The sequence below is a fragment of the Eriocheir sinensis genome, chromosome 16 (genome assembly GCF_024679095.1).
Source record: "Eriocheir sinensis breed Jianghai 21 chromosome 16, ASM2467909v1, whole genome shotgun sequence".
NCBI lineage: Eukaryota > Metazoa > Arthropoda > Malacostraca > Decapoda > Varunidae > Eriocheir > Eriocheir sinensis.
The window spans coordinates 10,259,236-10,275,647 of NC_066524.1; the positions used below are offsets into that span (position 1 = coordinate 10,259,236).

General features: G+C 48.5%; 1 protein-coding gene across 2 annotated transcripts in view; it reads left to right on the forward strand.

Moving 5' to 3' along the window:
• The window catches only part of LOC126999270 (sodium-dependent dopamine transporter-like), a 59,014-nt gene that overhangs the window by 28,492 nt on the left and 14,110 nt on the right, over positions 1 to 16,412 (forward strand). For both annotated transcript variants that reach the window (XM_050861667.1, XM_050861668.1), the window contains exons 4-7: positions 9,611 to 9,833; positions 12,024 to 12,157; positions 13,803 to 13,942; positions 15,855 to 16,083. In XM_050861667.1, coding sequence (XP_050717624.1) covers positions 9,611 to 9,833; positions 12,024 to 12,157; positions 13,803 to 13,942; positions 15,855 to 16,083 — 726 coding nt within the window. The remainder of the gene's footprint in view (positions 1 to 9,610; positions 9,834 to 12,023; positions 12,158 to 13,802; positions 13,943 to 15,854; positions 16,084 to 16,412) is intronic.

The following is a 16,412-nucleotide window of genomic DNA, read 5'->3' on the forward strand; positions in this document are numbered from 1 at the left end:
CCGATTTAGGTGCACACCATCGCGTTCGTACAAGTCATTTGCACTATAAAAGTTATTCCAAAAGCTCACAAACTTGACATTTTCTTGAGCACATAATGACTTCAGTCGGTTGTTATTGCTGAAGGCTTTGCTGTAAAAAGCATTACTTTCTCTCATCCGCGGGAGGATACCAGGTATCATTATGTTGTTTGTTTTTTCCTTGAACTGTCGGATCAGTCTACGATACTTTTCCAATAATTCTTCTGAACGATTGGCCTTTACGTCGTTCGTTCCGACATGGATGACGAACAGTGAGTTTTGGTCTGAGCCGGTCATAACATCGTCGCGCGCCGCAGTGATGCCATCTACACCTATACCGGGGAAACACATGGGCTTGCGTTTCTCATATGAAGCACGACCGCAAAATTCTGTTAACTGAACTCTGATCATTGAACCGACAATTAACCGGGTTTCGTGTTCCTCTTCAACTTTCTCCTTTAAAATATCAAATCGATTGAAGGTCGTGAGTTCCAATATTTTTCTTGGCGTATAAGGCCTGGCTCCACTCCTTACACAAATGGAACCGTCATCAGGTGCTTCGGTACTCGGATTTCTCGTGACTTGGGCATAGGTCGGTACGGTCGGGTTGGGCAAAGAAGGGGCAGTGTCGCCAGTCTGCGGCACAACTGTGTTGGCCGCAACAAACTCCTTCAGGGATTCGTGTTGTTTTTCTAAAATGTCATATTTCATTTTCAAGTCGTCGTACTTACGGTCGCTAACACAAAGACGACAAGCAGAGGAGTTACTAAAATACTGAGGAGCGAACCTCCCGCAACATACTCCGCAATCTCTCAGGGCCAGAAATAAACAGAAAATGGCCATTATGAGTGGTGAGCCTTCGGATTTGAAGCTGGCAACCTTGTCAACCCGGTCGAATTTGTCCTTGAGCTTTGTCCCAAAAAGACTGGGGCCGGCGTGGTTACCCGTCACCCACACTGGGCAGAGAGAAAGGAGTCAGCCACCCAGGAGCATCACAACATGCGTCCCCCTTCAAGCACGAGCCTTGCGGGCCCTGGCCCAAGGCACCTGTCACCAGGTGTGCTCCGAGGACTTCCGCAGGAAAAAAGAACACCGCCGCGAAGACTCCGAAGTGACTAGAACCTCCCGGGACAGTGAGCGAAACATCGGAGGAAGACTGAGACTAGAGGCTGGGTGGAATACCTGTAGAGAGGAAGGAAAGAAGGGGATGTGTCCTCAAAGTGTAAGGGAGGGTGACGACCCTTGGATAGACTGCCCATAGGAAGGGAAAAAATGGTAATAGTGCGGAGAGAAAGGAAGAAGTCCCTTTTAGTCGCCTTTTACGACACGCAGGGAATACGGCGGTGGAATTCTTACACCCCCAACCACAGGGAGGAGGGGAGGAAGGGGAGAAGGAGGAGAAAGGGGAGGAGGAGGAGGAGGAGGAGGAAAAGGAGGAAGAGGAGGAGGAGGAGGAGGAAGAGAAGGAAAAGGAGAGGAGAGGAGAGGAGAGGAGGGTCGCATCATCTGAGTGTGTGTGTGTGTGTGTGTGTGTGTGTGTGTGTGTGTGTGTGTGTGTGTGTGTGTGTGTGTGTGTGTGTGTGTGTGTGTGTGTGTGTGTGTGTGTGTGTGTGTGTGATGGCTGGTCTAAGTATCACATTTTCATTAATGGTCTTGTTTGCGTGTATGTATGTGTGTGTGTGTGTGTGTGTGTGTGTGTGTGTGTGTGTGTGCGGGTTGGGTTGTCACTATCAAGGCTATAGGATCTCTCTCTCTCTCTCTCTCTCTCTCTCTCTCTCTCTCTCTCTCTCTCTCTCTCTCTCTCTCTCTCTCTCTCTCTCTCTCTCTCTCTCTCTCTCTCTCTCTCTCTCTCTCTCTCTCTCTCTCTCTCTCATCAACATATTCACTTTTTCCTCCATTTTTTTGTTTACTTTCTGTCCTTCTATTTTTTGTCTCTCTCTCTTGACCACTCTCATTATTTTCTCCCTTCCTCCCTCCCCCTCTCCTTCTCCTCCTCCTCCCTCCCCCTCCCTCCTTCCTAGTCTCCCTCCCTTCTCCTCTTCCTTCTCTCCTTCCTTTCTCTTTCTCTCTATCTTATTCTCCTTACTTCTCCCTTTCTCGTCCTCCTCCTCCTCCTTTCTCTGTTTTCCCCTCCCTCCCTCCTCTTCTTCCTCTCTCTCTCTCTCTCTCTCTCTCTCTCTCTCTCTCTCTCTCTCTCTCTCTCTCTCTCTCTCTCTCTCTCTCTCTCTCTCTCTCTCTCTCTCTCCCCTCCTGTCTCTCCATCCCTCCTTTCCTTACTGTTTTCTTTCCTTCTTTCTCCCTCCTCTTCCTTCCCCTCCCCCCCTCTCTCTCTCTCTCTCTCTCTCTCTCTCTCTCTCTCTCTCTCTCTCTCTCTCTCTCTCTCTCTCTCTCTCTCTCTCTCTCTCTCTCTCTCTCTCTCTCTCTCTCTCTCTCTCTCTCTCTCTCTCTCTCTCTCTCTCCCCTCCTGTCTCTCCATCCCTCCTTTCCTTACTGTTTTCTTTCCTCTTTCTCCCTCTTCCTCACCTTCCCCCCCCTCTCTCTCTCTCTCTCTCTCTCTCTCTCTCTCTCTCTCTCTCTCTCTCTCTCTCTCTCTCTCTCTCTCTCTCTCTCTCTCTCTCTCTCTCTCTCTCTCTCTCTCTCTCTCTCTCTCTCTCTCGCTCTCTCTCTCTCTCTCTCTCTATCTCTCTCTCTCTCTCTCTCTCTCTCTCTCTCTCTCTCTCTCTCTCTCTCTCTCTCTCCAATTTCTTTACACCTCATCTCTTCTCCTTCAACGCTAAGTACACACACACACACACACACACACACACACACACACACACACACACGTATATTTATATTTTTTTCTCTCTCTCTCTCTCTCTCTCTCTCTCTCTCTCTCTCTCTCTCTCTCTCTCTCTCTCTCTCTCTCTCTCTCTCTCTCTCTCTCTCTCTCTTCACCCCTAACTTCCTCCTCTTCTTCCCCATCCATCATTTTCCTCCATCACAAATATTCCTCCTCCTCCTCCTCCTCCTCCTCCTCCTCCTCCTTCCCTATTTCCGTCGCCACCTCCTTCTTCCTTTTCCTTTCCCATCTATCACACCTTCCCAAACACACACACACACACACACACACACACACACACACACACACACACACACACACACACACAGTCCTTTACTACAGCATCTTTCTTTTCTTCCTTTTCTTCCTTCCTTCCTTCCTTCCTTCCTTCCTTCACCACACGAACGACTTCTCAAGAAACTGAAAGCGGCGGGACAGGAGACAAAGTGACAGCGTGGATAAAAGACTGGCTCACTGGAAGAAAGCAACGAGCCTCCGAGTGGCTCCCGGTCACGAGTGGAGTGCCACAGGGGTCAGCGCTGGCCCTCTGCTTGGCCCCATACTTTTTATTATACATATTAACAACCTAGAACTAGGATTAAAATCCACTCTTTGTAAATTTGCTGACGACACCAAGGTGGGAGGGAAGGCCCTCATGACAGCAGACTGCTAAATTATCCAGAGACCTCGACCAGATCACTCGGTGGTCGGAAAAGTGGCAGATGTCCTTTAACACTACCAACGTAAAGTAATGCTTATAGGATCCAGAAATAGCAACCACACATACTACATGGCTGGCGAACCACTACAGGCAGTGCAGGAGGAGAGAGACATCGGGGTCACTATCAGCAGTGACCTGAAAGCCACAAATCACCGCAAATCCGCCTGCAAGAAAGCCAATACTATGCTCGGGTTCATAGCGAGGAACTTCGAATACAAGACGCCGGGAGTTATGTTATCCTTATATAACTCGCTGGTAAGACCCCACCTGGAATACGCCGTGCAATTCTGGTCTCCTAATTACAAGAAAGACATTGAATTACTCGAGAGAGTACAGCGACGCCCTACGAAAATGATACCATCATTGAGAACGCAACCTTACGAAGAACGACTCAAGCGACTCAACCTCTTCACGTTGGAAAAGAGACGATTGCGGGGAGACATGATACAAGTCTTTAAGTACCTGAACAAGTTCAGCAATGTTGATCACTCCAAACTCTTCACCCTACAAACTAACCCGCGAACAAGAAACAACGGTACATAAGAACATAAGAACGTAGGAGTCTGCAAGAGGCCGGTAGGCCTGTACAAGGCAGCTCATTTGAACCTAAGCTCCCGTGAATCTAACCGCACCTAATATCACTGTCCATGAATTTGTCTAATCTGTTCAAGCCAAGCGATACTTTACGGATATCGGCAGGAGTTATTTTTCAAACAGAGTCGTCCACCACTGGAACAGCCCAAGATCTTGGAACAGCCTTCCTACAGGAGTGGTTAGTGCGGAAACAATCAACTCCTTTAAAAATCGCATTGACCGTCACTTTGCTGCGTCGGGAGTGAACTAAACGTACCCACGAGTACGTACAGAAGTGCTTCAGTCCTTCCCGTAAGCCACTCCTGTGGCTGACGGATTGATTAAATCACTGAAAGCAGGCAGCCTCGCAATTTTTTTTTTTACATCCCCGCCTATAGCGCCGGTAGGCTTTCTTCAGGGGCCAGATAGTCGGCCCAAGCCCTTCGTGGCGCAGGTAATTTTTTTTTTTAGTGGCGCCAGTTATGCTTGGCTCATGCTGCCCGCCGGAACTTATTCTTGACTCACTTGGACGGTTTCCTCTAGAGTCCGGGTTGATGGGTGGTCTTCAGGACAGCATGTGGGTAGTCTTAGGCCACTCGGCGGTGACTGAAAAATCCCAGGTGGTAGCGTGGGGACTCGAACCGACGTTGTCCATGGCGTGGTGAATGTTATCCCAGCACGCTAACCACTCAGCCAATAGGCTTTCTGCTGCCTGCTCGTCCATGTTTCCATGTTTCCTTCCTTCCTCTCTTCCTTCTATTCTTCCTTCCTTTCTTCCTTTCATCGTAGTCCTCATCTTCTTCCTTTCCTTCCCTCTATCTCTTTTCCCTTTTTTCCTCCTCCTCCTCCTCCTTCTCCTCCTCCTTCACCTATTCATTTTCCTCCTCCTTCCTCTTTTTCTTTTCTTTATTTCTTTTGCCGTTTCCTTCTCAATTCTTTCATATCCTTCTCTCTTCTTTCCCTCCTCCTCCTCCTCCTCCTGCTGCAGGCGAGTTACTTCGTCAGTATAAATTTCGTCTTTTCTTTCCTCCACTCTCTCTCTCTCTCTCTCTCTCTCTCTCTCTCTCTCTCTCTCTCTCTCTCTCTCTCTCTCTCTCTCTCTCTCTCTCTCTCTCTCTCTCTCTCTCTCTCTCTCTCTCTCTCTCTCTCTCTCTCTCTCTCTCTCTCTCTCTCTCTCTCTCTCTCTCTCTCTCTCTCTCTCTCTCTCTCATCTACGTCCGTTTTTCCTCCTTCCTTTTCCTCATCTGTTTCTCTTCCTTTCTTCTTCATTTTCATCTACATTCCTTCATCGTTTTCTTCCTCCTCCTCTTCTTCCTCCTCCTCCTCCTCTTCCTCTTTCTTCCTCCTATCTTTCTTTCTCTTTCTTCTTCATCTTTATCAACTTTCTTTCACCGTTTTTAATCTTCCTCTACATCTTTTTTTCTCTTCCTCCTCCTCCTCCTCCTCCTCCTCTTCCTCTTCCTCTTCCTCCTCCTCCTCCTCCTCCAGGCTTGGGTTACTGTGCTGGTCGTTTCTTTTCTCTTCCTTCCTCCTTTCTTCCTTCCTTTCTTCCTTCATCGTCTTCCTTAACATACCCTCTTCTTCTCCTCTTCCTTCTCCTCCTTCATTCGTTGTTTAATTTATTTCTCTCTCCTCCTTCTTTTCTTCCTTCCTTCTTCATCTACACCTACATTCCTCCTCCTCCTCCTCCTCCTCCTCCTTTACTTCGTCTGTTAGTTATTCTTCTTCCTCCTCCTCCTCCCTCTTCTTCTCTTCTTCTTTTACTTCAGCTACATTCATATATCTTCATCTCTTCCTTCCTCCTCCTCCTCCTCCTCCCGTCTTTCTCTCTCTTCTTCATCTATGTCATCATTCCATATCACATCTATATCTATTTATCTTCCTTTCTTCTTCATCTACAGCCTTTCCTTCTTCCTATTCTCTCCTCCTCTCTTCCTTTCTCCTCTCTTCCTTCTTCATCGCCTTCTTCAGCGTTCTCTCCTCCTCTTCCTCCTTCTGACGTTGGTTTCTGTGGTATTTTAGTCGCCTTCTTCCTCTCTTCCTTCCTTCCTTCCTCCTTCTCTCTTCCTTTCTCCTCTTTTTTCCTCTCCTCTCTTCCTTCTTCATCGCCTTCTTCAGCGTTCTCTCCTCCTCTGTCTCCTTCTGACGTTCGTTTCTGTGGTATTTTAGTCGCCTTCCTCTCTTCCTTCCTTCCTTCTTGTCTTCCTCTCTTCCTTTCTCCTCTCCTTCCCTCCCTCATCGTCTTCCTTAGCATAATCTTCGTCGTCCTCGTCCTCCTCTTCTTCCTCTTGTGGGCGTTGGTTCCTGTGTTATATGGTATGATTATCTTCCTTACTCCTGTTTTCCTTTTTGCTTACTTTTCTACTCCTTTCTTCCTTCCTTCATCTCTTTCCTCGACATTCTTTCTTCGTTGATTACTGTGTTGTTGTTGTTTTTCTTCCTTTTTCCTTTTTTTTCCTTCCTTCCTCTCCTCCTTCCTTCTTCACCGCCTTCCTCAGCTTCTTTCATCCTCCTCCTCTTCCTTGATGGTTATTTTTTTTTCCTTAACGCTCCTTCTCCTCCTCCTCCTGCTCCTCCTCCTCCTCCTCCTTCCTTCATTGCTTTCCTCAACATTCTTCCTTCGTTTTCCTTCTCCTCCGGTGATTACTGTGTTTTTTTTCTTCCTTTTTTCCTTTCTTCCTTCCTTCATCTCTTTCCTCAACATTCTTTCTTCGTTGATTACTGTGTTGTTGTTGTTTTTCTTCCTTTTTCCTTTTTTTTCCTTCCTTCCTCTCCTCCTTCCTTCTTCACCGCCTTCCTCAGCTTCTTGCATCCTCCTCCTTTTCCTTGATGGTTATTTTTTTTTTCCTTAACGCTCCTTCTCCTCCTCCTCCTCCTCCTTCCTTCATCGCTTTCCTCAACATTCTTCCTTCGTTTTCCTTCTCCTCCGGTGATTACTGTTTTTTTTCTTCCTTTTTTCCTTTTTTCCTTCCTTCCTCTCCTCCTTCCTTCTTCAGCGCCTTCCTCAGCTTCTTTCATCCTCCTCCTTTTCCTTGATGGTCATTTTTTTTCTCTTCCTTAACGCTCCTCCTCTTCCTCCTCCTCCTTCATCTTTTCCTTCGTTATTTTTCTTTATCATTCTCTTACTGCTTGACTTTTTATTAATTTTTTGTTTCTTTTTTCGTGCATTTTAATTCGCTCCTCCTCCCTCCCCCCTTTCTCCCTCCTCCTCCTCTTCTTCCTCCTCCTCCTCCTCCTCCTCTTGAAGACGTTGGTTACTTCGTTCTATTGGTTACCTTCTTCTTTTCTCTCTTCCTTCCTCTTCTTTTCCTTCCTTTTCAATTTTCCTCAACATCCCTTCATCGTCCACTTTCTCCTCTTTCTCCTTCTTCTCCTCTTGCTGATGTTTTCTCTGCTTCAGTACATTAGTTACCATATTCCTTTCTCTTCCTTTCTCCTCTCTTCCTTCCTCTCTCGCCCTTCCGCAACATTCCTTAACCCGGTAGCAGCGACGGGCCAAATTTGTGGCTTTACCGTGTACCAGCGACGGGCCAAATTTGTGGCTTTACCGTGTACCAGCGACGGGCCAAATTTGTGGCTTTACCGTGTACCAGCGACGGGCCACATTTTTGCCATGATATAAACCTCCCAAAGTAGATGATTCATAAACTGATCACAAATGCATTGCTATATATTATTATGAAATGGTTTGCGTGAGTGATGATTTTTTTCTCATTTTTCTCGCTTGAGGGAGTGTGAGAGTGAGAGTGTGAGAGTGTGAGAGTGTGAGTGTGAGAGTGAGAGTGTGAGAGTGAGAGTGAGAGTGTGAGAGTGAGAGTGAGAGTGAGGAGAGTGAGAGTGTGAGAATGAGAGTGAGCGTGTGAGTGAGTGAGGTGTGAGGTGAGGTGTGAGGTGAGGTGTGAGGTGTGAGGTGAGGTGTGAGGTGAGGTGTGAGTGTGAGGTGTGAGGTGTGAGGTGGGGTGTGAGGTGTGAGGTGGTGTGAGGTGGGGTGAGGTGAGGTGTGAGGTGAGGTGTGAGGTGAGGTGTGGGGTGAGTGTGGGGTGTGTGGGGTGAGGTGTGGTGAGGTGAGGGTGAGGTGTGAGGTGAGGTGTGAGGGTGAGGTGTGAGGTGAGGTGTGGTGAGGTGTGAGGTGAGGTGTGAGTGGGGTGTGAGGTGGGGTGGGTGTGAGGTGGGGTGGTGGGGTGGGGTGAGGTGTGAGGTGAGGTGAGGTGTGAGGTGAGGTGGGGTGTGAGGTGAGGTGAGGTGTGAGGTGGAGGTGAGGTGTGAGGTGAGGTGTGGGGTGAGGTGTGAGGTGTGAGGTGAGGTGAGTGGTGAGGTGAGGTGGGAGGTGTGAGGTGTGAGTGAGGTGAGGTGGGAGTGAGGTGTGAGGTGAGGTGTGAGGTGAGGTGTGAGGTGAGTGTGGGTGAGGTGGGAGGTGAGGTGTGAGGTGAGGTGGGTGTGGTGAGGTGGGGTGAGGTGAGGTGTGAGGTGAGGTGGGGAGGTGAGGTGAGGTGTGTGAGGTGGTGGTGAGGTGGTGTGTGGGGTGTGGGGTGAGGTGGTGGGTGAGGTGTGGGTGTGAGGTGTGAGGTGGGGTGAGGTGTGAGGTGAGGTGTGGTGGAGGTGTGGGGTGAGGTGAGGTGAGGTGGTGTGGGGTGTGAGGGGAGAGGTGTGGGGTGGGGTGGGGTGGGGAGGGGTGGGGTGAGGTGAGGTGTGAGGTGTGGGGTGAGGTGGGGAGGTGTGAGGTGTGGTGGGGAGGTGAGGTGAGGTGAGGTGTGAGGTGAGGTGTGAGGTGGGGAGGTGAGGTGTGAGGTGTGAGGTGAGGTGTGAGGTGGGGTGAGGTGGTGAGGTGAGGTGTGAGGTGAGAGGTGAGGTGAGGGAGGTGGGGTGAGGTGAGGTGGGGAGGTGAGGTGGGGAGGTGAGGTGAGGTGTGAGGTGGGGAGGTGAGGTGGGGAGGTGAGGTGAGGTGGGGTGAGGTGAGTGTGCCTTTGAGAAACATGATTACTGCAGGTACCAGGTTAACCATCATCACCATCATCATCATCACCATCATCACCATCATCATCATCATCATCATCATCACCATCATCACCATCACCATCATCACCATCACCATCATCATCACCACCATCACCATCACCGTCATCATCACCATCATCATCATCATCATCACCATCATCACCATCATCACCATCACCATCATCACCATCATCATCATCATCACCATCATCATCATCATCACCATCATCATCATCACCATCATCACCATCACCATCATCACCATCACCATCATCATCATCATCACCACCATCACCATCACCGTCATCATCACCATCATCATCATCATCACTATCATCATCACCATCACCATCATCATCACCATCATCAGCATCATCATCATCATCACCATCATCACCATCATCATCACCATCATCACCATCATCATCACCATCACCATCATCACCATCATCATCACTACCATCGTCTTCCTCCTCCTGCAGGCGTGGGTTACTGCGCCGTGCTGGTCGCCTACTTCGTGAGCTTCTACTACAACGTGATCATCGCCTGGTCCATCTACTTCGTGTACGCCTCGTTCAGCTTCACCTTGCCCTGGACCTCCTGCAACAACACCTGGAACACCAAGGACTGCTGGGACGGCCTTACCTCCGAGGAGCCGCGGCCGAACATATCCAGGCTCATGTCGCCCTCCGAGGAGTATTTCAAGTGAGGGGGGGAGGAGGAGATTGAAGATATTAGAAGAAGTTGAGAAAATGGTGAAATAAAGAAGAAAAATAAAGATGGTGGAATAGAATGAAGAAGAAGGAAGATAAAGAAAAGATACTGACAGAGAGAGATAAAGAAGGGGGAAGAAGGAGAAGAAGAAGAGAGGGTTAAGAAGAAAAGGAAGAAGAGAGAGGAAAGAGAGTGGGGAGGTGGAGGGAAAGAGGAGGAGGGGATAGTGGAGAAGGAAGGGAGTTAGGAGGTGGAAGAAAAGAGAAGAAGGAGGGAGAAGCGGAGGAAAGGGGACTGGAGGAGGAAGTGAGTGGGGAGATAAAGAAGGAGGAGGAGGAAGAGAGAGGGAGGTGGAGGAAGAATGGGGAGGGGAGAAGTGGGAGGAGGAGGAGGAAAAGGAGGAGGAGTGGAGGAGGCGAAAGGAGGAGGGCGGTGAAGGAAAAAGAAGAGGGAGGGGAGGAGGATGAAGAGGAGTAGGTAGAGGAAGAACAAGGAGAGGAGGAAGAAGAAGAGGGAGAGTGGTTCTTGGAGGGAGAAGAGGAGAAGTGGAGGAGGAAGAACATGTAGTGGGGAAGAGGAAGAGGGAGGAAAGATGGGACGGGTAGAGGAGGAAGAGGAGGAGGAGGAGGAGAGGAAGGAGATGGAAGGATGGAGAAGGAAGATATGCAATGAAGGAGAAGGGATAAAAGGTAGACATAAGAAAGTTGTTGATAAAAAGATAAAGAAGGGAAAAGAAATGCGAGTAAAGATGATGGAAGGGAGATGGAATGAAGAAGAAGGAAGATAAAGAAAAAAAATACTGACAGAGAATGATAAAGAAGGGAGAAGAGAGAGAGATGGGGGAGAAGGGAGAGAAAGATACTGAGAGGAAAAGAATGGGAGATAAGGATGCTGAGAGGGAGATAAGAGGAGATAAAGATGCTGAAGGAGGAGGAGGAGGAGGAGGAGGAGGAGAAGGGGGGGGGAGGGGGTAGTGTCCATAAGTCACTGTTTTCACTGAAGTATTGTTATTCTTATTCACTATTTATTCATTATTTTTATTATTATTGTGCTTTTTCATTGTGTATGTATCATGAATTATATACTCTCTCTCTCTCTCTCTCTCTCTCTCTCTCTCTCTCTCTCTCTCTCTCTCTCTCTCTCTCTCTCTCTCTCTCTCTCTCTCTCTCTCTCTCTCTCTCTCTCTCTCTCTCTCTCTCTCTCTCTCTCTCTCTCTCTCTCTCTCCTTCCTTCTCTATCCCATTCCCTTACTTCCCTCTCTACCTCACTTTCATTCCTTTCCTCTCTTCCTCCCTCTCTCTTTCTCCCTCCCTTTCCCTTCCCTTCCTCCCTGTCTCTTTCCTTCCCCTCATATTTATCTATTTTTCCCTCCTTCCCTCTCTCTATCCTTCCCTCCCTCCTCTTCCCTTCCTTCTCATTCAAATCAACTGACTTTTCCTCCTTCTCTTTCCTCTTCCCTCCCTCCCACTCACTTTCCATCCCCTCATAATTATCAATTTCTCCCTCCTTCCCTCTTTCTATCCTTCCTTCCTTCTTTTTCGCTCCCTCCTATTCCCTTCCTTCTCATTCATATCGACTGTCTTTTCCTCCTTCTCTTTCTTCCTCTCTCTCTCCCTCTCTCTTTCCTTCCCCTCATATTTATCTATTTCTCCCTCCTTCCCTCTTTCTATCCTTCCTTCCCTCTTTTTCGCTCCCTCCTATTCCCTTCCTTCTCATTCATATCGACTGTCTTTTCCTCCTTCTCTTTCTTCCTCTCTCTCTCCCTCTCTCTTTCCTTCCCCTCATATTTATCTATTTCTCCCTCCTTCCCTCTTTCTATCCTTCCTTCCCTCTTTTTCGCTCCCTCCTATTCCCTTCCTTCTCATTCATATCGACTGTCTTTTCCTCCTTCTACCTCCCTGCCCCCTCTCCCCTCTCCAACGCCATGGTGGCCGCATAACAACTGTCACTTAGGTTTTGGACAGACCACCTAGTTTGGATCTTAGGGGCTGTGTGGTCTGGTTATCTATGTAATCTATGTAATCTTCCTCCTTCTCTTTCTATCTCCCTGCCCCCTCTCCCCTCTCCAATTGGTGGCCGTATTATAACTGTCACTTAGGTTTTGGACAGACCACCTAGTTTGGGCCTGGTGTGGTCTGGTTATCTATGTAATCTATGTAATCGTCCCCCCCTCCCCCGCAGCAACGTGGTCCTTCAGCTGCACAAGAGTGACGGCTTCGATGACCTCGGCCCGCCCCAGCCCGGCCTGGTGGTGTGCGGGATCATCACCTACTTCATCCTCTACCTCTCGCTTTTCAAAGGCGTCAAGTCGTCAGGTGAGGCCGCGGAGGACAGGTAAAGGCAGGTTGATTAGGGATGAGGTGCGTTGGTGATTATGTAAAACAGGCAAGAGTTAGTCAGGTGTGTGTTAGATCTTCCTCCACCTTTTCATGTTCAAATTTCTCAGGTGAGCCAATTAAGGAGTTCAAGGTAGGTCACGTGTGGTCAGGTTAATTAGCTATCTCAGGTGTGTTAATGAAGATATACAGGTTAAAGTTAGTCAGGTGTTTGTTATATTTTCCTCCACCTTTTCGTGTTCAAATTTCTCAGGTGAGGCAATTAAGGAGTTCAAGGAAGGTCACGTGAGTCAGGTTAACTAGCTATCTCAGGTGTGTTAATGAAGATATACAGGTTAAAGTTAGTCAGGTGTGTGTTATATCTTCCTCCACCTTTTCATGCTCAAATTTCTCAGGCGAGCCAATTAAGGAGTTCAAGGTAGGTCACGTGTAGTCAGGTAATTAGCTATCTCAGGTGTGTTAATGAAGATATACAGGTGAAAGTCAGTCAGGTGTGTGTTCTGTCTTCCTCCACCTGTTTCCGTTTTAAAGTCATCAGGTGAGGCCACGGAGCACAGGTAAGATAATTAAGTACGAGGAGGACAGGTTAATTAGGTGTGTCAGGTGTGTTGATCAAGATGCAGAGGTGGGAGTCAGTCAGGTGTATGTTCTGTGTTCTCCCACTTGTTCCTGTTCAAAGTCATCAGGTAAGGCAATTAAGACAGGTAGGTTGAGTGTAAGCAGGTTAATTAGGTTGTCAGGTGTGTTGATATAGATGCACAGGTGGGAGTCAGACAGGTGTATGTTATGTCTTCTCTCACCTGTTCCTGTTCAAAGTCATCAGGTAAGGCGATTAAGACAGGTAGGTCACGTGTAGGCAGGTTAATTAGGTTCTCAGGTGTGATAATATTGTGTAGGTAGGAGTCAGACAGGTGTATGTTCTGTCTTCTCTCACCTGTTCCTGTTCATAGTCATCAGGTAGGCGAATAAGACAGGTAGGTCACGTGTAGGCAAGTCATCTAGGTATACATTACAGGTGTGTCGTATATGTACAGGTGAGAGCTGGTCAGGTGTGTGCTCTCCTCTGATTATCTCTGAGGTTACGAAGCAGGTATGATGTGTGTGTGTGTGTGTGGGGGGGGGGGCAGGTGTGTGATGTGTTACAGATGTGTGTGGTGTGTGTGGCAGATGTGTTGTGGTATATGTGTGTGACAGGTGTGGGTGATGTGCTCTGGATATGTGGTGTGTGGCAGATGTGTTGTTATATTACAGGTGTGTGGTATGTGACAGGCGTGTGGCAGGTGTGTGTGATGTGTTATAGATGTGTGGTGTATGACAGGTGTGTGGCATGTGGCAGGTGTGTGTAACAGGTGTGTGGTGTGTTACAGAGGTGTTGTGTTGCAGAAATGTGTTGTATGATAGGTATGTTGTGGCATGTGGTAGATGTATGGGACAGGTGTGTAGCATGTGGCAGATGTATGGGACAGGTGTGTGGCAGGTGTATGGGACAGGTGTGTGTTGTGCTGCAGGTGTGTGACAGGTGTGTGTTGTGCTGCAGGTGTGTGACAGGTGTGTGTTGTGCTGCAGGTGCGTGACAGGTGTGTGTTGTGCTGCAGGTGTGTGACAGGTGTGTGTTGCGTTGCAGGCAAGGTGGTGTGGGTGACCGCCACGATGCCCTACGTGATCCTGACGTTGCTGCTGATTCGCGGGGCGCTGCTGCCCGGGGCTGCCGACGGCCTGCTCTACTACATCAAGCCCTCCATCTCGGCGCTCTCAGACCCCAAGGTGCCGCGCGGGGGGGGAGGAGGGGGGAAAGGCCTGTGTAGGAGGAAGGTCTATGTGGAGGGGTAAGGTCTGTGTATGTGGAGGGGGAAGATCTATGCCTGGGGAGAGAAGTCTGTGTGTGTATGTGTGTGTGTGTGTGGGGGGGTGGGGGGGTGGCGTGTAGGCGCGATGACGAGCGCTTGTTTGTGTAGCGCCAAGGCGACTGACACCACTGCGTGTGACACACGTCACATTTATTGGGTTGTGGTCAAACCTGCAAGATGATGTGAACGTTACAGTTCGAGTCACACTAAACCTTACCCTCACACATCGCAGAGCAAACGCCTTCAACTCGTCAGTAAACAAACTTGTTATAATCAATAATCTACAGTCTTGCGATTAAGGATAGACACTTAGATTACCAGTACAAGGAGCATGGTAATATAATAAAACACTTACGCAATGCGGGTACAGTCGGGCTACTCCTCCCGGTTTCGTCGTACTCGTAGATTTATTTGGTGTAGCGTTTCGTTTTTTTTTTTTTTTTTTTTTTTTTTTTTTACGTCACGGCCTATTGCGCCGGTAGGCTTCTTCCCGGTGGGGCCTGATTGTCGGCCCAGCCCGTTCTGGCGCAGGCGAGTGTTTATAATGGCGCCATCTTGCACTGGCTCATGCTGCCCTCCCGGAGCTCATCTTTAATCCTAGAATCTAGAGTCCGGGTTGATAGGTGGTCTTCTGGACAGCATGTGGGTAGTTTTAAGCCACTCGGCGGCGGCTGAAAAATCCCAGCTTTGTGGGGTCTATTGATCTCTTGCGGTTGTCCCTTCTTAACCACACTGACCTGCAATGATATAGCTCGTTAACGCGCCACTCCAAGCTCTCCTCTGCTTCTCAACCGAAGATCTAAAAAATGACCTTGCCTCAAACCAGCAGCAACCCACCCAGAGGGATTCTTAACCACACTGTCTTGAGAGGACATAGCTCGCCACTCCAAGCTCTCCTCTGCCCCTCAACCCAAGATCTAAAGCAGTGGTGTCCAAACTACGGCCGCGGGCCAATTGCCATCCACTGTCCATTTTTAATTGGCCCGCAGTAAATTTAAAAAACGTAAAAGTGAAACTTGAAACTAGACCCTGGATAAAAATGAAAATTCATTAATGGAAAGCTGTGATCTTGTATGTATTTTTTAAGCAATTTCAATTATCAACGATTATTTACCTACATTTGATTTGACTTTCCTAACTTTACCTTATCACCTCGCCTTTACTGAATGGCCCGACCCTTCGCATATTTTCCGCATGTGGCCCTTTGTGAAAAAAGTTTGGACACCCCTGATCCAAAGTGACTCAACCCAGCAGCAACCTAGCCAGAGGGACCTCGCGGCGCCCCGAGTCGAGCCAGCGTCTTCACTCACCTCCCTCTCTTACTGCTGCCTCGACATTTTGGCCGTAAACATCTCCACTCCCACCCCACACCATCGCTCCTCCAACTACACTTTGCATACGTTACATTACTTCACCACTAATGCTAAACATGAAAACAATACACTTATCCTTATTACCGCAAATACGGCATTACGCGAAAATATAACAGGCTCCAGGACACCTAACCTTAGTATCAGTATTGGTATTTGTGTGTGTGTGTGTGTGTGTGTGTGTGTGTGTTCGACTTGGCCTACCCTCCTTTCTGTATGACTGTGTGCGTGTGTGTGTGTGTTTCTGTCTCTCTCGTGCTCTCTCCTTCATCTCTTTCCTTCCTTCCCTTTCTTACCAAGTTACCATATTACATTATTTTTCTTACTCTTTAATCTCTCTATCCATCTACCTATCTGTCTACCAACATATCTACCTACTTACCTATTTATCTATATGTATCTATCAACCTGTCTTTCTATCTATCTCCCTCTCACCCCCCTTAATCAACCGTTCCCCAGGTGTGGTACGAGGCGGCCGTGCAGGTGTTCTTCAGCGTGGGGGCAGGGTTTGGCGTGCACCTGGCCTACGCCTCCTACAACACCTTCAACAACAATTGCTACCGGGACTGCCTCATCACCAGCGTGGTCAACGCCTTCACCAGCTTCTACTCCGGCCTGGTCATCTTCACCTACCTCGGCTACATGGCGTTCAAGCAGAAGACGGAGATCAGCGAGGTGGCGATTGACGGTGAGTGGTTGGCTTGGGTTGGCTTGGTGTGGGTTGGGTTGAATATGGGTTGGGTTGAATATGGGTTGGGTTGAATATGGGTTGGGTTGGGTCTGGGTTGGGTTGGTTTGGGTTGGGTTGAGTATGGGTTGGGTTGGTTTGGGTTGGGTTGAGTATGGATTGGGTTGAATATGGATTGGGTTGGTTTGGGTTGGGTTGAATATGGGTTGGGTTGGGTTGAGTATGGGTTGGGTTTGGGTTGGGTTGAGTATGGGTTGGGTTGAATATGGATTGGGTTGGGTTTGGGTTGGGTTGGGTTTGGGTTGGGTTGAATATGGGTTGGGTTGAGT